General features: G+C 36.1%; 1 protein-coding gene across 2 annotated transcripts; it reads left to right on the top strand.

The window, feature by feature from the left end:
* The first annotated feature begins 2,524 nt into the window (after positions 1-2,524).
* On the top strand, positions 2,525-22,613 carry LOC110455326. Of its 2 annotated transcripts, none has more exons than XM_021505407.1 (11): positions 2,525-2,701; positions 4,324-4,522; positions 4,754-4,893; positions 7,897-9,156; positions 9,652-10,002; positions 10,611-10,752; positions 12,020-12,141; positions 16,749-16,883; positions 17,721-17,823; positions 18,167-18,207; positions 20,359-22,613. In XM_021505407.1, the coding sequence occupies exons 1-11, from the start codon at positions 2,623-2,625 to the stop codon at positions 22,500-22,502; spliced, it is 4,716 nt and encodes a 1,571-aa protein (XP_021361082.1). In that variant the 5' UTR covers positions 2,525-2,622; the 3' UTR covers positions 22,503-22,613. The 2 variants fall into 2 exon arrangements, with proteins under 2 accessions (XP_021361082.1, XP_021361081.1); XM_021505406.1 differs by having other exon boundaries at positions 2,525-2,744.
* The last annotated feature ends 1,733 nt before the right edge of the window (positions 22,614-24,346 follow it).

Below are 24,346 nucleotides of genomic sequence, written 5' to 3'. Positions count from 1 at the left end.
ACCATGTTATTTCTAGACATGACGAATAGTGACGTCATTAAAGACGCCATAAGAAAGGATCGTCGGTTGCACAGTTGATATGTAATGCAAGGACTGTTGACGGGTGATATTAAAGATACCAGGGAGTGGAGGCATCGTTGTACAGGAAGAGATGGGAGACATTGTTGTACAGGAAGAGATGGGAGACATTGTTGTACAGGAAGAGACGGGAGACATCGTTGTACAGGAAGAGATGGGAGACATTGTTGTACAGGAAGAGATGGGAGACATTGTTGTACAGGAAGAGATGCGCAGAGACAGACGATTGAAGGGCCCGATGATTATAGAAACAATGAAGGAGGATGTAGAAATACTAAAAATAGAAACATATTTGCTGGTGCTACAGTAACTATAAGAAGAGACATAATGGGTAATGCATGGCCTGATGAGTAGAGACACCGTTGCAAGGTTTGGCACCAACGGTAGTCTGGTAACTTAAGGCTACTAAAGTCTGTTCTGGGTATAATGAGATGGGTTACTTTGAAACTGAGATTGCAGACAGAACATACAGGACGCGTCTGTATCTTAATAGATAAGTTCCTTCCTTGTTTGTGGATCAATTAATTAGTGTCACATCTATATTCGGCAAATACGAAATAGTCTTGGTTACTAGATTCTGGCCGACCTTGTCATAAAAAGACTGCCATTCAAACAAACAGAGAAGCACATGTACAACTATCCTTATGTTTGCTTGGTTTTACGTTTGCTTCACTACCGAGAAATTCGGTTATCCAGCAGACGAGAAGGAATTGGGTAAGTTGCGTTACCTTTATACACCCTCGATACTCCAGGGGTTACGCTCACTTACGCTCTCTGCATCCCTGGAATATTTCTTAACAAACTTGAAGGCTCAGTGTGCGCCACCTTGTTGATTAGATAAGTGGACTAGTTCGATCCTTTGATGTACATCAAAAGAATCTCGCGGTCGCGTAACGGTTAAAATTGTCTGACTTTAAAGTCGGGTGTTGCTCTTTGTAATCTTCAAAGGACAGGTATCACCCTAGTGATTGGTTATAGTGGGGTTTTTTTACCAGAAAACAATCGAATAGCTAACCGCGTGCCTCCGATTTTGCTATGACATATTCCAGGGTTGCAGATAACATACATGTAAGTGATGCCTTTTATACTGCTGTCAATCAATGAAGCTAAGTAAGTTAGAATTGTACAAAAAATCTTATTAGTGTTCAGAGACTTTGAACTATCTAAGTCAAGAGGAGATTGCATACCAGAAAATGAAAATATATCAATCACATTTATAATGTTCAGATCCGGAATATTCTCGTGTTGCTTCATTTAAATACGTTGACAGTAAGTCATGATTAGGTGTTTTCTCACAATCCTGTTGGCCGGATCCTATACACACTCGACCAGTTCTCAAAAAGTCACGTATATCGTTTTTTCGGTGAATATGGATTTGTAAATATTTGCGTGAATATAGAGCTGTTTAATGAATACCAATACATCTGAAATTTGTATTATATATTTTGATGATTAAAAATATTGCTGGTTATCATGTTCTTTAGCATAACACTAAACTTTGTTGTCCCAAGTAGCCGAACTTTTTATAATTGGAAACCTGCAATAAAATATGTCAGAAAACCTGGCATTCAAACCATCCACATACATATAGTTGTAAGAATTTTCAATTTCTGTCATTTTATTGTTTAAGCATATTGGCATATTGGCTGTTGTATCATGACATATCGCCTCGGTTAATATAACTTTTTTCAGTAGCATGACACATCATATTCACAATCATGAAAGGCCACAATACGGGTTATTGAGGGTACGAGGGGCGTAACTAGTCCTTGTTCGGAATGGATTCATTTAGGAGTTGGTCATGGACAGGGCTTTCGTAGGGACAAAGGAGGTACAGAAGCAATGCTTTTTCATGTTAGAAAATTTTATGGAATCACCTGCGTATTGTGCCAGCATGTAGGCAGCTACGCTGGCGTGCTTTTTTCATAACTGTTGAAAAAGGCCATCGTTGTATTTTGTAGCATCGCTTATTCGTTTGAAATGTGATACATTTGTAGCGCACCACAGTCCATGCAGGCACCTGCAGGTGTAATGCCGTTACACATTTTCATGTTGTGCAGAAAACATATGTTCAGTTTCTAAATATAATATTCACATACAGCGATCGACGTAAATATTTCCATGGAAACATCTTCAGCGATTTGACTCCCAGCTGCCTAGTTTCAGCTAACAGCGGAGAAAACGGGAAAGTGGGTGGCGAAACGCAAACCTGTTTTAGTTGGTTTACATACATTACATGTTAATACGATATCATAAAACAGTTAATCCACTCTTCTAATAATGGTTTACAACGGTGTATACTAAGCAGAATAATTTATGAAGTCGGCTGTCACTTATCAAAGCCGCCAAGATAGTAATTTAATGGCGGGAAACCTGGCGACGTCATTTGGTGAATGTGACGTTTTATCAAATAATGATGACGTCATAAACGTTTCAAACAATTTTGGGAAAATGGCGACCCCCATGGTTAGTCGATTTATTGGCGCTCCGAACTCAAAACGACACATTTGCCTACACTGAGCACGTCCCACATGTTTGCTACCTATGGCACTGGGAAATGGATCTTGTATATCTATCATTTTTCATAGCAATCTTCCTTTCTGCCGCATCATTCGCGGTAAAGGTAAATACTGTTGAAAGTAACAGGATACCAAATGAGAAATCATGTAAGTATTGCAGGCAAGGAATTTATACATAGAGGGTGTCTATTCATGTGCAAATATTTTGGAAAAGAGTGAAAATATGAAATTGATCCAACTCAATCGATTGATTGCCAATCGCCGGATTAGTTTTTGTATTGTTGCTGACTGAGATCTTCGGGCTCCGACGAATTTTGATTTACCCTGGAATCAAATCTATCTCCAATGTCAATCTCTTCCCGCCTGCCTTTTCCTTTTTTAAATGTCTATACGTACTTCATATATCTTTATAGACATTTTCCCTCTGTATGTGTAATTATATATGTATAATCTTATGATAAGGAAAGGCCAATAAAATATCAGGATGCTGAATAGGCCTATTGTAGTTAAGGAGGCAGGACCCAAATCAGATAAGTACCCAATTCGGATCACTCTTTGCAAAATACTTATAAATAAATAATTGTATCAACAGTCAAGTTATTACAATACAGTAATTATCCTTAAAACAGATAGTTATGCATCGTTTTAAGTCTAGAGGTGAACAACTTTTAAGCTCATATAGGCCTAGCATCAGAAGACGTATTTCAAACCAAAAATCTATTTTTTTGTTTACGTTGTTAAAAAATGGCGCTTGCGATGACTATGTATTTTGTTTCGGACTGTAGGAATACATTCACAATATAGAAATACTTTTTTTTCATTAATATTCCAAAGATCATCATAAGATGTTGAAATGCTGACAGAGAAATGTTCATTTGAAGCGCAAAATATTGCAAAATTCAAGTCGTGATCCGCTTTGGGTACTGAGATTGCAAAAAATCGGAAACGGTAATTGGTGACGTAAGAGTATTCTATATAAATATTTCGTTGGTAAGAACAGCGATATTCCTCTTTTGATACAATCAAAAACTAATATAACTCATCCGTTGCATTTTCAATGAATGAAGAAAATCATGGTTTGGTGGTCCATTTTTGGTACTGTCACCTTAGATAGAACAGAGGACGATCACGCCACATGGACCTGAGGTCGGATTTGTTACAGCTAAACTATGGAGGTGTTCAGATAAATTTTACACGTTGTAAAAATGCCACCCCAGTGATGATAATAAACTCATATATTATCATCATTGGGGGAAGCATTTTTTTTCGACTTTCTGTAAAAATGCCATCCCCAATGATGATGATATACTCATATATTATCATCGTTGGGGTGACATTTTTACCGAAAGTCGATCTAAACCCCGAAAACATGTGAAATTCATCTAAACACCTTAGTTTAGGTCCAAATATAGCAGTAAACAATTCTCAGGTCCCTGTGGTGTATGCAAGGCTCACCAATTCCGTCTTTGCGTATTGCAGAGTTATCTTCTCTTGGGAGCAGGTATTGATTGTTACGTCACTTGTTTGTGAGAGTAACGTCATCAATTTTTGAGAAAACGACGTAATTTTCTCGCACAAACCAATGACGTAATAATCAATACCTGCTCCCAAGAGAAGATAACTCTGCAATACGCAAAGACGGAATGCTCAGGACTAGATGGAAATTGTGACAGTTCAATATTTATACGTTTTGGTTACAAGTTGTCTATCACTTTTTGATTTCTAGGTGGAATTAAGATCGGGTGTTATAATGCATCAGTGACAAAACCTCTATGTGGAAATGGCATTGTCACATATTCACCAGACTTAAATTATACAGCAGAGTTTGAACTCACCGGATGCGATGGACGAAGGATAGAGGGCGTTCCCGTATCATGGCGGGAACTCAGCGAATCAGCAGCCGACAATGAAATAACATCATGCAGGTACGGCGGTTAAAATGATAAATAGTAAAATAAAAAATATTTATGGGTAAACCAACAAAAGAAAAAAAGATTTTTAATATAATCTATCTTCCCTTCGCCAATTGATTTAAAAAAAAAAGAAATATTTATATATATTTCAATGTTTTGAATCTATATAAGTCTAAAACACTTTTAATTGTCATGCAAACTATAACATGATGAATAATTATATTTTTTTTTGTTTTACACTAGAAATCAGTGTCAATGTTCGATACCCATAGGGATTATACAAAGGCGGATAGGAAATCCCCTGGTGCTGGAGATTTGGACGTCGATAGTACCTATCCACAAACTAGTTAGACTAGGAATCATACTCAACGTCAAACCACCTGGTGAGTGATTATACCTAAACACTTGGGTTGTCGGATGGCGGAGTGGATAGTGCAGGGTTCGATTACCCGATCCGACGTTAAAGGTATTTGTGGTCACCTGCCCGGCCACGTGGGTTTTCTCCACGAACTCAAGTTTCCTCCAATCTGAATACCACTGCGCTTACTTTCGGGCTAATATAACGAGAGTGATTATTATAAGTTAACCTACCTTGTTTCATAATTGTGTAAAATAAGAAAAAAAGTTAATGTCTATAGCTGTACAATAGAAGCGTATATATAAATGCGAATTCCCTTCCCAATTCAGTATTAGAAGCCCCTTCTCTTAACTGTTTTAAATCTAGATTAAACATCTGTTGGAATAATATACCGTCCAAGTTTTATCCTAGTTTTTATGCTACACAACCGGTTAACAGTACGTTACCAAACCAAGATGCGCCTATACTAGCAATTTAGCTAACAACGGTGTCGAAGAAGAGGTAAAGGTAAAGAAATACTATGGTGAGTAGCGTATGTCTAAAATTTGGAATCCTATGGCGAGTAGCGTATGTCTAAACGTCGAAATCCTGTGGTGAGTAGCGTATGTCTAAACGTCGGAATCCTATGGCGAGTAGCGTATGTCTAAACGTCGGAATCCTATGGCGAGTAGCGTATGTCTAAACGTCACATTTACGGTGAGAAACGTACGTCTAAACGTCGGAATCCTGTGGCGAGTAGCGTATGTCTAAACGTCGGAATCCTATGGCGAGTAGCGTATGTCTAAACGTCGGAATCCTATGGCGAGTAGCGTATGTCTTATCGTCGGAATCATACGGTGAGTAGCGTTAGTCTAAAATTCGGAATCTTATGGTGAGTATCGTATGTCTTAACGTAAAATTTTATGGTGAGAAGCGTATGTCTAAAAGTCGGAATCCTGTGGTGAGTTGCGTATATCTTAACGTCGGAATCCTGTGGTGAGTTGCGTATACCTTAACGTCGGAATCCTGTGGCGAGTGGCGTATGTCTAAACGTAAAATTCATGGTGAGAAGCGTATGTCTAAACGTCGGAATCCTGTGGTGAGTGACGTATATCTTAACGTCGGAATCCTATGGCGAGTAGTGTATGTCTAAACGTCAAATTTTATGGTGAGAAGCGTGTGTCTAAATGTCGAAATCCTGTGGTGAGTAGCGTATGTAAAAACGTCGGAATCCTATTGTGATTAGCGTATGTCTAATCGTCGGAATCCTGTGGTGAGTGACGTATGTCTAACGACCGATTCCTATTGTGAGTAGCGTGAGACAGGTGATAATCATAGACCGGTGATTACTTCAGACAGAAAATAGTTATAGACAGGTAATAAAGGTGGATGTTTGATACAGACAGGTGATAATTATAGACCGGTGATAACTATAGACAGGGGATTGTTATAGACAGGTACTATAGGCGTATATTTGATACAGACAGGTGATAATTATAGACCGGTGATTACTTCAGACAGAAAATAGTTATAGACAAGCAATATAGGCGGATGTTTGATACAGACAGGTGATAATTATAGACCGGTGATAACTATAGACAGGAGATGGTTAAAGACAGGTAATATATGCGGATGTTTGATACAGGCAGGTGCTAGTTATAGACCGGTGATAACTATAGATAGGAGATGGTTATAGACAGGTAATATATGCGGATGTTTGATACAGACAGGTGATGATTATAGAACGGTGATAACTATACCGAGGAGATTGTAATAGACAGGTAATATAGGCGGATGTTTGATATAGACAGGTGATACTTATAGACTGGTGATAACTATAGACAGGAGATTGTTATAGACAGGTAATATATGCGGATGTTTGATACTGACAGGTGATAATTATAGACAGGTGATACGAACAGACAGTAGATTGTTATAGACAGGTAATATAGGCGGATGTTTGATACTGACAGGTGATAATTATAGACAGGTGATACGAACAGGCAGAAGATTGTTATAGACAGATAATATAAGCAGATGTTTGATACAGACAGGTGATACTTATAGACCGGTGATGAATAAAGACAGGAGATTATTTTAGACAGGTAATATAGGCTGTTGTTACACCTCAAGTGAATTTCTAACCGAAAACACATTGGTTTTAAGGGGCGCGGGTGATATTGCCATGAGACAGTGAAAAATATCACATGCGCGAAAAATGTGCGTTCACCGCTTCGTTTCCCAACCGTGATGGTCACAAGAACGTTTGACGGCAAGAGCCAATTTAATCAAACGCCGGTGCGATAGCGATTGTAAACAGCAGACTATCAACAAACAAGATGTCATTATCGAGGTTTGCTGCCGTTATATCTATTTTGTTACACCAAAAGTCTTTGTAGCTCAGAAACGGCAATTGCGCAATCAAGGGCATTAGTTTGTCATTAAAAACACCGTCTCATTATTGCTTCGCAAATTACCAGCTTGGAACGTCTGATATTGTCGGAATTAAGTGATGCATAATGGAAAGCATCTCAGTACAGTCAAATTTAGGTGGAGTTCATTAAACCCGTTAAATGATCAAAGGAACAGCCAATTATTTACTCATATATATTTAATTTTTGGATTCACTGCTTTTGTGAAGGGATCATGAGATACATGGACCTGATATTGAACTACAGAGTACTCTGTCACTTATTGGTTTAGCGATTTCATGCGAACACTCTTGCCTATGTTCTATATAGTCAATGATATCATCTCGCAATGTTCAGTTAGTCGATTTAATCATTCAAGTATAACATTATATTGCTTTCAATTTTTTTAAAGATATTCTACATGCCTGCTATTCAACGATTTAATATAATTATATGTTGAATCAGACAAAAAAAAAGAGTAAAAGTTTGTTAAGTCACACCGTAAACTAGTGGGGTGTTCCGCCTTAGCGATTCCCCGATGCCACAATCGTCTACACAGATGTATATAAAACACGTGTAAGTCTATAAATATGTTCACCATGTTTTCCCTTAAGTATTTCATTATTTCCTTACAACAGAACATGGGGTTTATACAAAGAGAAGCAAGGTATCCGCCCAGACTTCTGTGTCAGGAACAAAGACCATTGGTCCACGAACAAAACCAAGAACGGCGAAGACATACTCCATTAGAAAACCCCGTAAGCGTCCTTCAAGAGCAAGGACATTTGAAGATCTTGTACTTGAACATTTATCCAGCAGCGCAATGACATCACAGGGACAAGAAAAGACCAATAGAAGTGACAGGATTTCTTTCAGTCGGATACCAAGTAGATCTTTTGGTAAAAGCAGACACAGAAATGTTAAAGTGACCAGCAGAAAACCAGGAACACAAAATCAAAAACACAAATCGAAGAAAGAGAAAATATCAACAAAACTGATTGCTGGGGCCGCTACCGAAATGTCGGTTTGGGGAACTGTAAAGATAATGAACACTACAAGCTATGACCCAAATATGACAGATACATCACCAACCGTTGCTGAAAGTAAAGACATTACCAGGAATCACTCGGGTAGAATAAAAATGCCAACCGCAATAGTAAATGCATCTCGAGGTATAAATGTACCTGTAGTTAAAACTCATAATAATTCAAAGGCCATTGGAAGTCTTAGTGTACACAGAAAAGTCAAACCATTGAGTTTGAACATAACATTGACTAAGCATGGAACATGGACCAAAGGCGGCAAATCTAAACTGAATATTCACAGAAAAATGGAAATACGAATAAATAGTAACATATCAGACTCTAACACTGCACTGGATTCGATATTGAGTTCAACGTCGCAGAAAAGAAAACCTAGTTTAGTTAACAAATATCGCGGCTATGTGCGCACATCTGCATCAAGCAAGAATGACACGAGGGTTAGGAAACAGAAACATACAAAAGACCAAGTGATGTATAACTGCGTGGAGTTTTTCTGTGGAAAGCAAGGGAAAAAAGGGCGATGTCCAAAGATCCTGGTTCTTCAGTGTCTTCACCTGTCGTCCGGGGAGAGAAGACAACTAATGCTCGGAGATATTCGAGAGGAAGTGCAGCAACTAATCGATATGTTCAACGTGTCAAAGTCTGATCTGAAAGAGATCGAGAAGTCGGCCAAAGCCTCTGCTCATCAACTAATGATACAGAATGGAAACGCGAATACCTTTTCTAAGAAAATTGGAATAGCGACTGCTGAGATTCTACGGAAACTCTACAACGCGTCTTACTTGGCATCCAGAGCTGCGATAACAGAAAGATTTGGATGGACTAGAGAAGATGCAAGAACGGGTTCCATTCGAGGTAGATAAGTGGTGATTTAATAATATGTCTGTCATTCCAGAGTCCCGTGAAATAACATTTATAACAATCGTTCCAGGTATGTCATCTAAAACATTTGAATCCCGAGGGATTTCATAACCGTTTAAAAAAGTCAATTAATCGGTGCTTTGTTTATTTTTACGCAAATTCCATTATGGTTTGATTCCTGATGGTACCGAATGGACCAAACTTGGTGCCCTTAGGTTTTGTTTTTTGTTTTGATTTTTGTTTGATTTTTTCCTGAAAAGCTATATCTTTTGGACTGTGTCTGTATGTCTTTCTGTCAACCAGTGGTACGAATAATGTGATAAGATGAGATATCATATCAGGGGCGAAGCGAATGCAATTGATTATTAGAGGGGATGCAATTGAAAAAGTGCTAAACCTGGAACTGTAAATTAGGAGACGGTTGCCATGATATTGAACTTCAAACTAATATATACATCAAAGTTTAAATAATATTTTAATTTGCATCAGTATTCGAAGAATGGAGCAACTGGAGTCACTGCTCGGCATCGTGTGGAACCGGTATAACCACGCGATCACGTGTGTGTCCGCATAAGACGGCGGAATGTCTAACTAAGCCCAGCCACGTGTCGAGGGTTTGTACGACGTCCGCTTGTCATAAGGTCCACCCACAACAGCCAATGCCATGGTCAAGCTGGTCAGCATGTTCAGTGACGTGTGGCCTAGGTCAGGAGAAGAGATCGAGAACGTGTGATGGGGGCTCTGGACGAAAGGCTAAAACAAAGATAACGCTCAATAGGGACAGGTGTAAGGAACCGATCACAATGGCTAGGCTTTGCATTATGTCTACATGCAATGCAGGTACAGTGTTGTTTGTTTTGTCTTCCAGTGCAATTTTATTGGCGCCTTATGTCGATAAATAGCATGTTTACATGATAACCCCCTTAGTCCGACAAACAATCATAAAACAAACATGTTGGGGTACTTTTGAATTCTGCTTTAATTTTCATGCATATCCTTTTTATGAACCATGCTTTTTCCAGAAATGTCGTTGGGTATAATTTCAAATCTCACACATTGCTCTATATATAACTTTATTTAATCATCTTTTAGCGGGAAAATCGTCAAGGGCACTGGTATTGCTTATCATTTAGCTATATATTGTTGATAATTTTGTTTATGACGCACAATGAGCCACCACCGTCGATGTCGATTGCCCAGACCCATCTATTATACTATAGGGTCGATCGTTATTATAAATGTATGCTGGTGGATTGCAGATAAATTTCTACTTAAAATGCATTGCAAAAACCGAAATTGATCAGCTGCCCCAACTATAACACTGTTGATCTTTACCCTTTTCTTTTAGGCAATGTGTCCTGCTTTCATATGACTTTAGATACTTTATACTTTACAACTATTGTTTCAGTGCACACATCTTATATACCATCATTTTCTCCTCATTTCAGACTCCAATACCTGGCGGAAGACAGTGCTTCTAGGTTACGACACGGTGCTGAGTTGTGGATTGTCGCGCCCCTGGTCGTCCCCACAGACTTATTGGATAACTCCTGGTGGAAATAAGGTGTCCCGAACTACACATTTACCAAGGTATAATCAAAACAAGGGCAACAACAGATTATTTGAAAGGTTATGACAGAAAATTCGTCAACCTAAATGTGACATATTTGATTATTTAACCCGACGCTGGTTTCAAACCGAGCGTTAGGCAGTCAGGATTCTTAATCCGGGTGTAAAACAATTCTGGTAAACCAACACTATAGGAGATGCCTCTTTTTCTCCCATTCTCTCAGAGCTTTATTGAAAAACACTATACATGTATCAGCGCTATAATCTGTTTTATGATCCTTATTTGCACTTGATTGTGACGTCATGTTTTATTGTTTTCGTGACGTCGAAGTATTTTTCTATCAGATGGTTACGTACAAAAACGTGGTTAGTGCTGTTTGAACATACTAACTGTGTCACTAAAAAATAAATAACATCAAGATGCATCATAAAGAGAACACACTCCATAGAAAATAATAAAATGAAATAAAATAAAATAAAGTTGAAATGAAAATTACAACAGATTAAAAAATCGATTATTAACATATAATTTGATAACAAGATATCATTAGATTTGTAAATAACTAATCATAGGTATTCGTTGTCCATATCGGCAAGAAGTATATTAGCACATTTGAGTGCTCTGCATGATTTTTTCGACTAAGATTTCTCAAATTTCTGCTTTTTATAGAGGCTATAGTTTCATGAGAGGAGTTTCACCAATACTTGTTAAACGTTCTAACTTAGAAGATTACCATACATCGTCTTTGTGATTTCATACTGATAACAAAAGTTATATTGAAAATGTTGACATAACAATTGGGATTGATACTGATCAGGAAATAGTTGAAATATAACGAGGTTATATAAATATATCTCCCGGCATCTTGCTGCTAAAACCACGCTCAAGCTCAAGTGAAGTGATTATACCAAATTCCTTTAACTCTTTGAGATCTTGTGATAAGTTTAAAAAGTAAACAACAAGCATAGGAATTGTTTCAACTAGAGAGTTCTGCTGAGTAAAGAAAAAGTGAAATGTTTAAATTTTATAAATCGATTTATACTTCAACCTAAGAAAATAATCTGATATTAACAAGGTAACGGCTTTTTGAGTACAGATCCTTGTTATTTCTGGTTTCTTCGTTTTATAAACGCTCTGATGTTAAAAATTTGATTTTATGATATAAATAATTAATTTTATAGTAAATGTATATGTCAGTTTGATTTTAGGGCATATAAAGACAAATGAAAGTTATAAAATTCTCTCTAGCACCAATTAAACATACACAAATCTTATAACTCTATTTAGAATATACATGGTAAGTGACACTCTCGTAATCCATGGGGCCCAGAAGTCGGATGAGGGAGTCTACCATTGCATCGTCGACCAACTACAACCCAGCCAAATTGTCACGACGGACACAAGAATAGGTGAGATTCTATAAGTACTTTTTATAGTTGAGATAGCTGTTTCTCTAACACTGGACAGGTGTATCCACAATTTTACCGGTGTGAGATATCCTTTTCGTGCATACCGAGACCGAGATATCCGCAATTCCGGCGGTGCTGGAAAATTCTACACGCGCAGAGTGGCGGGGTAATTATAGTGACACACGCGCAGACAGCGGGGGAATTATAATGACCTTTCGGGGTCACGCTACTGGTCGTGACGTCATTTTATGACGTTTTGGGGTCAGTCAGGGTCATTAACGTCACTAACAATTGCCATCCGGGCTTCATATGCAAATGAGAAATGTTGTACGGGTTTTAGGGAATAAGCAAGAAATAGAAATCATCCCTGATGTGAGGTAATGATAAGGTTATTCAAACCCTTGGGATAAAATATTGAGCAAAAGACCCTCGGCAAAGCCTCGGGTCTCCTGCTCAATATTTTATCCCTTGGGTTTGAATAACCTTATCCATACCTCACGTCAGGGATGGATTTGATTAATCTCACCCTAGACGGGGGAATCCCCGTATTCATATCAATGTTATGACGTCACGACAATTATACAATGACGTAACGTCAACAATCCATCAACGTCACGTCAACCGTGAATTCAGCCTGTAACATAAGTATTACATTATGCTTATGATACACTATGGGATTCCCCTATTCATAACAATGGTATGACGTCACGTTAACAATACAATGACGCCATGTCAACAATCCATCAACGTCACGCGAACCCTGAATTTAGCATGTAACGTTAACATTATATTATGTATATGATACATAACGGGTGAACAGGGTAAGAGAAAAAGGATCATTCACCCCCTTGAGAGTGAGATAGGGGAATCGGCAAAGCCTCGTGTTTGACAACTGAAGAATCTCCCTCCCCCTCGGGTTGAGATTCCACTGTTTCACCTCCAAGGGGATGAAATATTCTATTATTCTTACATACTGAATAATAAATGTCTTGCCGTTGTCAGCGATAATTATCTATGGTAGCCCTCATGTTTTCTTTACTATGGTAATTGCAAGTGGACCAAAGTGTGCACGTTTTGACTATTGAATAAAGTTCATGGGAAGATTAAACTGCAAAACATCCTTTTATCGAAAAAAAACCCAGTATTGTGCTTCATGATGATTAACGAGGAATACATCTAGCGACAGAAATAAGAACCACTATGAACAAAATCACAAAATAATGCCAGAAAAATATATCGCGTTAATGTTTGTTACTAACAATATGATGCACATGATTGCCTGATGAAAACACCAGAATTATTAAATTATTTAGGACGTATTCATTGTTCACGTGTTTCAGAGGAAACGTCAATAGTTCAGTACCCAAGACATCTATATAGTCGACGAACAGTCTGGTTAAAGTAATATTGATTCCTATGATGAAAAGTCCCGATTACAGACTGAAACCTGGTATACTGCATACCAGGAAAATTTTGCCAATTAGAAAATTCGCCCTTTGCTGATAAAATCTATTTATTTATTTATTTATTTATTTCCAATTCAACAGATCCAAGGGTCAACTTACAGAATGGATAACAACATTTCAACACAAGTATAAAATATCACAGTCAGTTATTCTTGTAACACACACTAAAAGATACTCATATGTAAAACAAAAGGAATTAGTGATAGCAAATATTCTTTAACAGTTCTTGGAACTCGGCGAGAGAGGAACGAAACATATCGCAGTCTGGTGCAAAATCAAGAGAGTTAAAATTACATTGAATTCTGTTTAAAATACTATACTTTCTAACGTTTATTCTACTTCTCTGGCAGTAAAACTGGTTGAAACGAATTGATCGTAGATTACGACCAGGGACGAAAAACACATTTGCTTGACTAAATATGGACAATCAAAAGCACTATTAACACATTTGTATGGCAAGCCAACTTAAAATTTATTCAAGGAACAATGTCGATCCTGTATTTCATCGAATTATATAAGATATCTTATATAGCATATATCTTATATACTATATAAGATATCTTATATCGTATATAAGATATCTCATATAGTTTATGAAATATCTTATACAGTATATGAGATATCTTATATAATATATAAGATATCTTATATAATATATAAGATATCTTATATACTATATGAGATATCTTATATAGAAATTAAATGAGATGCTATATAAGATATCTTATATGATATATAAGATATCTTATATCGTATATAAGATATCTCATTTAATTTTCTATATCTCATATAGCTATGTAAGATATCTTATATACTATATGAGATATCTTATATAATATATAAGATATCGTATATCCTATATGAGATATCTCATATAGAAATTAAATGAGATATCTTATATAAGTATATAAGATATCATAAATTAAAGTCTCGTTACTAAATAAGATATCTTATATAGGAACGAGATTTTAACAAAATGTCGAAAATGAAGTCTCCCCGTCCGGAATATCTCGAGGATCTACGTAGGGACAGTAAGCTTGTTGTAACAACACGTGTTCCTGTCGCCGCCATTATGTCTGAGCCCACTTCAAGAGTGCGGGAAATGGCAGCCTCTGCTTTGGCCGCTATAAGAGAGACAAGGCGAGCTAGGCCTAGGGAAAATACAGCATCCGTACCATCCCTCTCCGCCATTGCGCCCAATGCAATCCTGAATGTGCTCCGAATGATTCTCGAGGGAGAAATTAGTTTCTGGTTTTTAATGCCACGAAATCTCATTCTATATCAGCTACCTTATATAGCAACGATATTTCAATTATATAAGATATCTTATATAGCTGTATATTAGATATCTTATAAATTATATGAGATATCTTATATATTATATGAGATATCTTATATAGAAAATTAAATGAGATATCTTATATGCGATATAAGATATCTTATATAGTATATATGATATCTTATATACTTATATAAGATATCTCATTTAATTTCTATATGAGATATCTCATATAGGATATAAGATATCTTATATATTATATAAGATATCTCATATACTATATAAGATATCTCATATACTATATGAGATATCTTATATACGATATAAGATATCTTATAGAGTATATAAGATATCTCATATGCTATATAAGATATCTTATATATTTTTTTTGAAATACAGGATCGACATTGCTCCTTGAATAAATGTTAAGTTGGCTTGCCATACATTTGTAAAGAAATACACAGTCTTAAAATGCCCACCTATGGTCGAGGCTAGGAAGATTATAATGCCTACAAGTGTCAGCGTAAACTAAAATACCACCTATGTCGAGGCTAGGAAGATTAAAATGCCTACAAGTGTCAGCGTAAGACATGGAATTGTAGTCAACATGTCTTAAAACATAAACATTTCAAAAATTTACGCTGGAAAACTTCGACCTGGTGAATTAAAGATGTTTGGTAAGGAGACCAGATCTGACAACAGTATTCTAACTGACTCATGACAAGACTTATATATAAAGACCTTAAAACAGGTATTTGTGTAAAACTTTTACATGAACGTTTTATAAAACCGAGCTTTAGCATTGATTTGGAAACAGTACGTCTAATGTGGGTACTAAAACTCATTGAAGAGGTCAGTCAAACACCAAGATCTTTCACACGTATTTCATTCTTCTGGTTCTTACCGTTCATAGTGTAATTAAAATTCATACATTTCTTTTTGTTTGTAAAAATGACCTGGCAGCACTTCTTCACATTCACTTTCATTTTCCACACAGTGCACCAATCATACACTCTATCTATATCGCTCTGTAGCTGCTCACACTCAGACAACGTTCTTACACACTTTGAAAGTTTGCTGTTCACCAAGTGTTCATTTCGCCCGTCACATTTAAATACTATAATGTTGTACATATAAATTGTATGTTTTGCACTAATGTGTCATGATAAATTCGCTCTCAATTGGGAAGGCAAAAAGGGAAAAGCTAAACTGCGGCGAGCATTTCCCGGTATACATTATATTCATTTGATACATTTACCATAGAAAGGCGGAAGCCTGTACCTACAATTTATGATCATTAAAAAAAGAAGCGTTTATATATAAAATGTATGTAAAAATGTTCCTTTCAAAATCACAATCATTTCGTATTCATCAATGAAGCAGAAGGTTTTTTATGACGAAAATACATGGCGGGGTTACTGTGGACAAATAGCAAAATGTTGATTTGATTGTGGTGTCATTAACAGATGATTCCACCATTCAATGATGACATCTGTCAGTTCTGTACACACGTTAATCCTTTGTAAATGTAATGCATAGAGTATCCCTTGTTTCTTGATGAATATCAGTTATTTTATACTTCATCTGATGTGATTAATTTGTTTACTGTTCATATTTTCACTCGTCGTTTCAGATTCAAGAAGACAAACACGTTTTCATCCTACTCCATGGATTTTATTTTATATGAACGTTCGGGTCGATTGATTTAATATGTATAAGACTTGTGATAGTATATATTTACCTACACAAATATGCCATACATTACAATATTTCACTCGAGTAGATAAAACATTGTAAGCATGAAAATTATTATTGCATTTAAAAATATAAAGTTTTCAAATTCTCTTCTATATTTGTTTAAGAGGTATTGACTTGCTCCTCGTCACCATGTGAAAACGGAGGCACATGCAAAGAACAAAGATACAGCTTCCATAGACAGCTCAAACAGGTCACGTGTGCATGTCGAAAAGGATATGGAGGACGTCACTGTCAGGACCGTATGTGTATATGATAGCCAATGATTCCGTTTAAATACTGCATTAGCTATGCTTTATAATTTTTTGGAAATAACATAATTGAGGTTAGCTTCACAATTTGAATGTGTTCATGGTAGGAATTTTGTGGGTTTTTCACTGTAAAAGGTTAAATATTGCATCAATACTCGGGATCGATTACCCGATATAAAGAACCAGAAACTATTGATATATGTGTTTAAATAAACAATACTTATAGAAAGTAACTTTTAGGTTGTATTTGATGACGTAAACTCTTTCTGATGTATCTGAGATCAATCTAGTCTCCACAACAGAAATTAAGAAACGATGTTTACTATCTATCTTTTAGTACTTTTGTCTTTTTTTAAAAGAAAATGTTCATATTGATGACAGTTCAAGGCTTAACTGTTTTGAAACGTAAAAAAATATGTCCTCGATGCTGCTGACGAGTACATCCTCACTCTCCATCTCTTCACTTTTGTTGAGCATATGTTATCCCTTTGTGAGTAAATGCCGTCTTTGCGTATTGCAGAGTTATCTTCTCTTGAGAGCAGGAATTGATTGTTACGTCATTTGTTTGTGAGAGTAACGTCATCAATTTTTGAGAAAACGACGTAATTTTCTCACACAAACCAATGACGTAACAATCAATCCCTGCTCTCAAGAGAAGATAACTTTGCAATACGCAAAGACGGAATAGTCTGTTTGTTGAGAATCATGATATCCATACCTAGCTGTATTTAGTTGAAATAACTTATATTCTATTATATATTATTTTACTGTTGTAACTCCTCTTTCTTAATTTAAATATAAGAAAAACAGAATCATTTCCCCTTTCAGATGTATCACATAGCGACTTTCGCCTCTACGTTCTCGTCGCATGTCTGATTGGTCTTCTGTTCTCTAGTTTGCTTGGTTTCCTGGTATACTGCTGTGCATACAGGTAACGACGTATAATATATATGATAACTTATATAATATATTTCTTATCAGTCAGAAACCCCTTTGTCGGCTAAAGAATTCAATGGGATTTGATATGAAAAAGCGATATTTTATTGGAAATTTGTCTTACTTTACGTGTTTCGAAAGGGGCATCATTAATAACAATTCAGTTTTAGAGAGAAGAATGTAACGAAACAAATATATTTTCATAAATACAAATTCTAAAATATTAAGTAGCAATTTTCAGTAGCACATGATTTTTATATCATGTATCATTGTACATGTATAATAGTGTATGAAATGTGAAAATCATTCTTTCTTGTTTTTTAATATGTTTTGTCTAGGAAAGCTGAACAAGATAAGCCAAAACTGTCTAAAAAGAAAGGTACTGAATTTTAATTCGTTTCCAAAGGATATAAAAACTGTGAATGTGAAACAGAACAACAAAATTTAAAGATAAAAAATAACATTTTAAGAGTGGTGTGCATATTTGGTCATTTATGAAATACGTATTTGATTGATTGAAAGTTTTACGAAGACGATTTTTTTTGTGTGTAATATTTTTATTTTTCAAAGGTATTTCTGGTACAATTTGCATAGATACATTTTTTTGGTCATACCCCCTTACACCCATACACACGCTCACTGCATTCACATATATCACACATCATTTCATAATGTTTTGTTATCATCATCCGATATCTTTATCATGACATTGACATCATCCTCATTCGTAATCATCCTCATTAGTAAAATCATACTGATTTCATCGTCATGAGACTCTAATCATAATCATCATGCTCTAACCGATTTCATCGTCATGACACTCCAAACATCATCATCATCATCATCATCATCATCATGACATTAATACTGAAAACATCAGCATCCTCCTCCTCTTTATCATTATCATCATCAACATCATAATCATCACACCATATATCCATCATGACACAAAATCATCATCCAATTGACATAAACTTTTTCATTATTATTATTATCATCATCACGACTGAAATCAACCTCATTGTCACAATAATATCGATCGTAATCAAACTTGTCATAATCATCAAACTAATATCATCGTCATTACTGAAATCAACATCATTCTCACAATAATATCGTAATCACACTGTTACCGTCATCAAACTGATATCATTATCATCATCATCATCATAATCATGACTGAAATAAACATCATTCTCACAATAATATCATCATCACCACTCTGTTGTCGTACGCGTCATCATCAAACTTATATCATTATCATCATCATCATAATCATGACTGAAATCAACATCATTCTCATCATAATATCATCATCATCACAATGTTGTCGTCATCATCAAACATATATCATTATCATCATATGATATTATCATCCTCATCATTACCCAGACATTTTCATCATGACATTGACATACTCTTCATCATAGTTATTCTCATTCTACTCTCACTAATTTCATCAACAAGACACTAAAATCATCATCATCATCATCATCATCATCATCATCATCATCATCATCATCATCATCGTCATTATCACACTGATTTCATCATTATCACACTCATGCCATCATCAATCTCTAATTGATATCATCTTCATCGTATAATAATATAATCATCATAACTAACACACTGATAAATTCATCATGATACAAAGTAGTTATCACATTGATGTCATCATCATCATCATAATAAGCAAAAATACCAATTTTATTCACATGTGAGTGTTGATTTGCTAAAGCATATCATATCCTCTCTCTCACACACCGATCATACTTTCTTTCAGCTTATTAGCTCTTATAATATACATACTTAACAATTTAAATGTCTTCTGATGTACAGATATATTATAGAAAGAAGAGGGAAAGATACAGTCAATTAAAGAAATATCCTCAGTCATTTCCATTTCAAATCTTGTTGATTCATACAACTGTGTACAGGTATAGGAGAAAATGAGATACAGTCTTCAGGAATAGTAAAGTATCCAAGGTTCTTAGGTTGGAGAGAGAGTACCAGTTTTATTATATCAGCTCAATATACTTAGAGTATTCCTACATATTACTATTACCCCTTAATTGGTTTTCTACATATAAATAATTAAATTGAGGGTTTTATGGGATATAAAGAAGGTATTGCCACTTTTCCCAGTCTTTTTGGAAGGTATGTCTATGTTTTTTATCTTTCCCATTCACCATATATTTCTGTATCTCATAAATCTCTTTTGTACCGTTTTAAGGCCATTGACTGATAGAGCGTTTTCTAGGCACCTTGCTTTGTAAATATAATATTTTATAGTAAGAATAATTTGGTTATCTACTATGTTTCGAATTCTGGTTTGATCATAAATGTTTCCTTATTAAAAGCAAAAGGAATAAACAAAGCATCTAATAAAAACTCAAAGTTTGTTTATAAATTCAGAACTTGATTGCACTCCCATGATACATAAATTGTTTCAATGTCTGATTTACAAAAATAACAAGGAAGACGAAAATATAATAAATACTATATATATATATACCTCCTGTTGTAGAAGTAAAGAACAAACCTGGCAAAGAACCTCAGATGTTTGAACATTTAGTTGAAGAAGCCGACGTTTCGACAAACCTGGACAGTAGTATTATCCACAGTGACGATTCGTGGATACAAATTTCAGAAAAGGATTACCATGACTTTCAGGAACAAACAGCATCCAACTTGCACGGACCAGTCAGTCGTAGTCTCCCTGTCCTGAATGCACTGTCCTTCAAGACCACAAGCATGTCGTCCCATCCGATGTTACAACGGAAGTCTGTATCGAATACAGAAAATCGTACCCGTGACAATTATGGTGACATGCAACCAGAGAGCAGAACGCATGTTTTTCCGGATCAACCTGATGGAAATGCATACGAGGTCCCTACATCTCCTGAAATAAAATCTAAGATTTTACTTATAAAACCTAACCGAAAGGCTAAAAGTTCTCCAGATTTAAAAGCGAAGAAGACAGTGTCGTTTCAAGTTGAAGGCGTAAGGGATAACGCAAAAGATCACATGGATGAAAAGATCAAGTCCATGGCGAATGGATCTGCACACCAGGCGTCATTTACATATAGAGGAGGTCAGCAAGCATCGACAACTAGATCTCCATATCAGATGTCGTCGACAGCTAGTTCCGTACGCAAGTTATCATCAACTAGTCCTGCAAAGCAGATATCGACAAATAGTTCCGTATGCAAGATGTCGTCAGACCCGAATGAAGATAAAGATTTCTTAGATATGAGTGATGCACATCAGTCTGAAAAAGAGTTGGTCATCGTTACATCGGATTCGATTATAGGATTACACGGAGAAAAAACCAACCGTGATTTAGAAGACGGTTTGGAAATCGTCCATAGACGGACATTTTCTCCACATGAGCAAAGTCATGATTCAAAATTGGAGGAAAATGTTAAGCAATCTGAAGAAGACATGAAGTATACACCTGTTTACTACACGTATCAGCCATCGGCTGATAAAGACGATCTGTATGTGGATATGTGTGAGTTTGTTCACAGGAACACATTCTTCCCAGAAGAGGATGTACAACAGGCCCCGTCTGAACAGCTATATGTCAACCTGATGGACAAATCAGCTGCCTATTCAGACTATCAAATTCCTATCAACATTCAAACCAAACAATATTCACACCCAGAAACAAATATGTCCCAGGCAACTTCACAGGAAGATTGTGGACTAAAAACTACAAACGTGGAAAACGACGAGGATGACGTTATATTCAAGTCCTCTAATCCGGAGGATTTATCTTTAGATCATGAGGCCAATTCTAGTAATCATAGCTACACAGAAGACCAAAACACACTGGACCAGATCGTAAGTGACTCTGAGCGACTGGATAGTTCAACTTCTTTGGATAATGTGCGCACCGCTGATAATCAGGAAATGAACTCTTTCAAATTCATTGGAAAACTCATTTCATCGACGTCGTTTGAGGGAGACGACGAGTGTTATGAAAGTGATCAAAGTAGTACCCTGTGTCCAATGCCTGATTTAGATGGGAGCGAGTTTATTGACGACGGTTCGTGGGATGCTACGCTAAAAGATTGCTTTTCTAATAAGATAGACGATTCTGCAGAAGTGCTTGACAGCCTAGTGAGGAGTTTCGAGAAACCTAGATCATTTGATACCTCAACAGAACTAGACACTGTCTCAAAGTTGCCTAACGACACAGATGGAATGACGTCTTCATTTGATGTGTCTCTCGGTGATCTTTTGGATGGAATTGATAACGACAGATTGTTCGGACAAATTACCAGTGACAATGACAATGATCCTGATTCTTGTTTATCTTCATGTTCTGACATTGGCCACCGAGACACAGAAGCAGGTAAGAGCCCCAGCAATGGAAGATCAAAAACAGAAATAAGCCAGCACGCACAAAGTTCAAGTACCTTTGATAACTCTGAAATACAACAGCAACCAAAAACATTTTCGCCATCTTCTCCTAGAACGCGCATGTGCAGAGGGCATTATGAAATGGTGTATGGTCCGGCTAGTTATCCAAGTCCGATATTTCAACTTGATTCCGAATCTAGTAGTGACGTCCAAGGAATGACGACGGAGGTAGAAAACCTCCCCTTACAAGCATACCCGACAGAACACCATTATTCATCGAAATCCAATAGTGATTTTCCTTGATTTATATCAATATGAATAAGGCTGTCATGATTCTTTATTTGGTTCGCGATTGAAATTTCTATCTATAATTACCTAAATGTAGAAAAATTAAAGTCATGACGTTATCTTAAATTGTATTTAGTCTTATCTGTAATAAAGAAAAACTCCATGAATTAATGTATTCAAAGATATTAACCTACCTACTTTTGCACACAAATGAAATATAAGGTTACTATGAGACACGTATGACATTTCTGCAATGTGACATTGTGTTGACTTTCAAAAACAATGGCAGGTAGTTTCCCGTAGATGATGGGAGTTGACGCATCGAGCACACTTTGTTGTACGACAAATCGGATGACCACGTTGTACATGATTGCCAAATATGATATCCATTCATGAATATTTGAATAAGATATGCTCCGAGAACCTATATTTAAAAAGTTTGGTCAAAGGTCATATAGAAGTCGCCGTGTTCTCGCAGAAACCAGATATATAATAGCCTAAACAGAAAAGGTCGCAAAGAAATTAAATGGGAGTGGCACAGGCTGCATCCAAAGGAATAGATTGGCGATATACCATAAATATCTTTAATAGAAATGGCAGCTGTATCCGATTATTTTGACTACAGAAAGAAATCCCTACTGCGAATACTCGGATCACGCAATTACCATCTCTGTTAGAACGCATAACTTGGGGACTAACAGTAGATAGGTCGAGTTTTTTTACGACGCTGAATTTATCGAAGAGCTTTTCAGAATAGGTTAAATGCCCAAAAATAGCAATGGATCGATGAAATGGAGAACATCAATGATTTGTTCCCGCCTTCTGCCCTTGTACATGGCCTTTTAGGAGCATATATGTACAATACCACCATTATGTTAACCTTGTCTTCTTTTCAAACTATTTGGAGCCTCAACATATTTCTTTATGAATTGTTTAACCTGATCAGATTTATAACGTCACATTACCAAAAAGGTGTACATAAATTAGTTTTGTATGACATGTTTTGAAGTAGTTTCATAGAACTAAAATGTTTTTCTCCTTATCATAATTAAAAAATATTCTTTTTACGTTACAGTACAGTTTTGAATCTTATATTTGTCGCTGCATATCTATTATTAGAGCATTGATGCTACATAATTTTGTACTTTTTCTTCACGCGCCTGAATCATTTAGTATTACATTTTCTTACAAAGGCAAATGAAGATGAAAAGTCCAAGCTTCGTTTTTTTCAATCTTAATACGCTCAATGTTGTCACCATTGTTCGTGTTAACGGCTTAGATTAATATTTTCTTGTCTTTTTCCATGTCTTGCTGTAACCTTATTTTTGCTCGTTTACAACGTTTATAACACATAGAAGCAACTCCCAAGGTTGAATAAGTATATTTTATTGATACACATTACTCCCACGTTTCACAGACGTATCTATCGTTTAAGCTGGAGATTATCAGCTTTTCACCCCTAGGGGGAGATAGCCACGTGCAGAATTGCGCGATCTAACTCATAACAATAGTATGACGTCACGTCAACATTGCATTGACGCCACATTAACAGTAGTAGACCATGGACTTGGTTTAAACTTTGTTTTATTCAAATTTTGTTTGACAATACATCAAGTACATGTTTTATAGAACATAAAAGGCAAAAAACAAGTGTCGTAACATTTACGTAATTTTTTTACCTGCTGAATAATTAACTTTTCAACACTAGTTACATGAATGAAGTAATATGTACAACAGAGGAATTACAGGAATAGTGGAGTGGGTAATGGATTGGTATGCAGTGGAAACCAGGAATGAATAACATATCAACATACATATGATCATCAGATGGTAATATCATATTGCTATATTGCAATGAG

This window comes from Mizuhopecten yessoensis, unplaced genomic scaffold (assembly GCF_002113885.1).
Source record: "Mizuhopecten yessoensis strain PY_sf001 unplaced genomic scaffold, ASM211388v2 scaffold8195, whole genome shotgun sequence".
Classification (NCBI taxonomy): Eukaryota; Metazoa; Mollusca; class Bivalvia; order Pectinida; family Pectinidae; genus Mizuhopecten; species Mizuhopecten yessoensis.
Note: the sequence above shows the minus strand (reverse complement) of the source record. Positions and strands in the feature narration are given on the sequence as shown.

Excerpts from the sequence above, each read along its gene's own strand:
- LOC110455326 (XM_021505406.1), top strand. The coding sequence starts at position 2,636 with ATGGATCTTGTATATCTATCATTTTTCATAGCAATCTTCCTTTCTGCC. Across the intron at positions 4,894-7,896 it reads ACTCAACGTCAAACCACCTG|AACATGGGGTTTATACAAAG; the intron begins GTGAGTGATTAT and ends TCCTTACAACAG. Across the intron at positions 18,208-20,358 it reads AAAACTGTCTAAAAAGAAAG|AAGTAAAGAACAAACCTGGC; the intron begins GTACTGAATTTT and ends CTCCTGTTGTAG.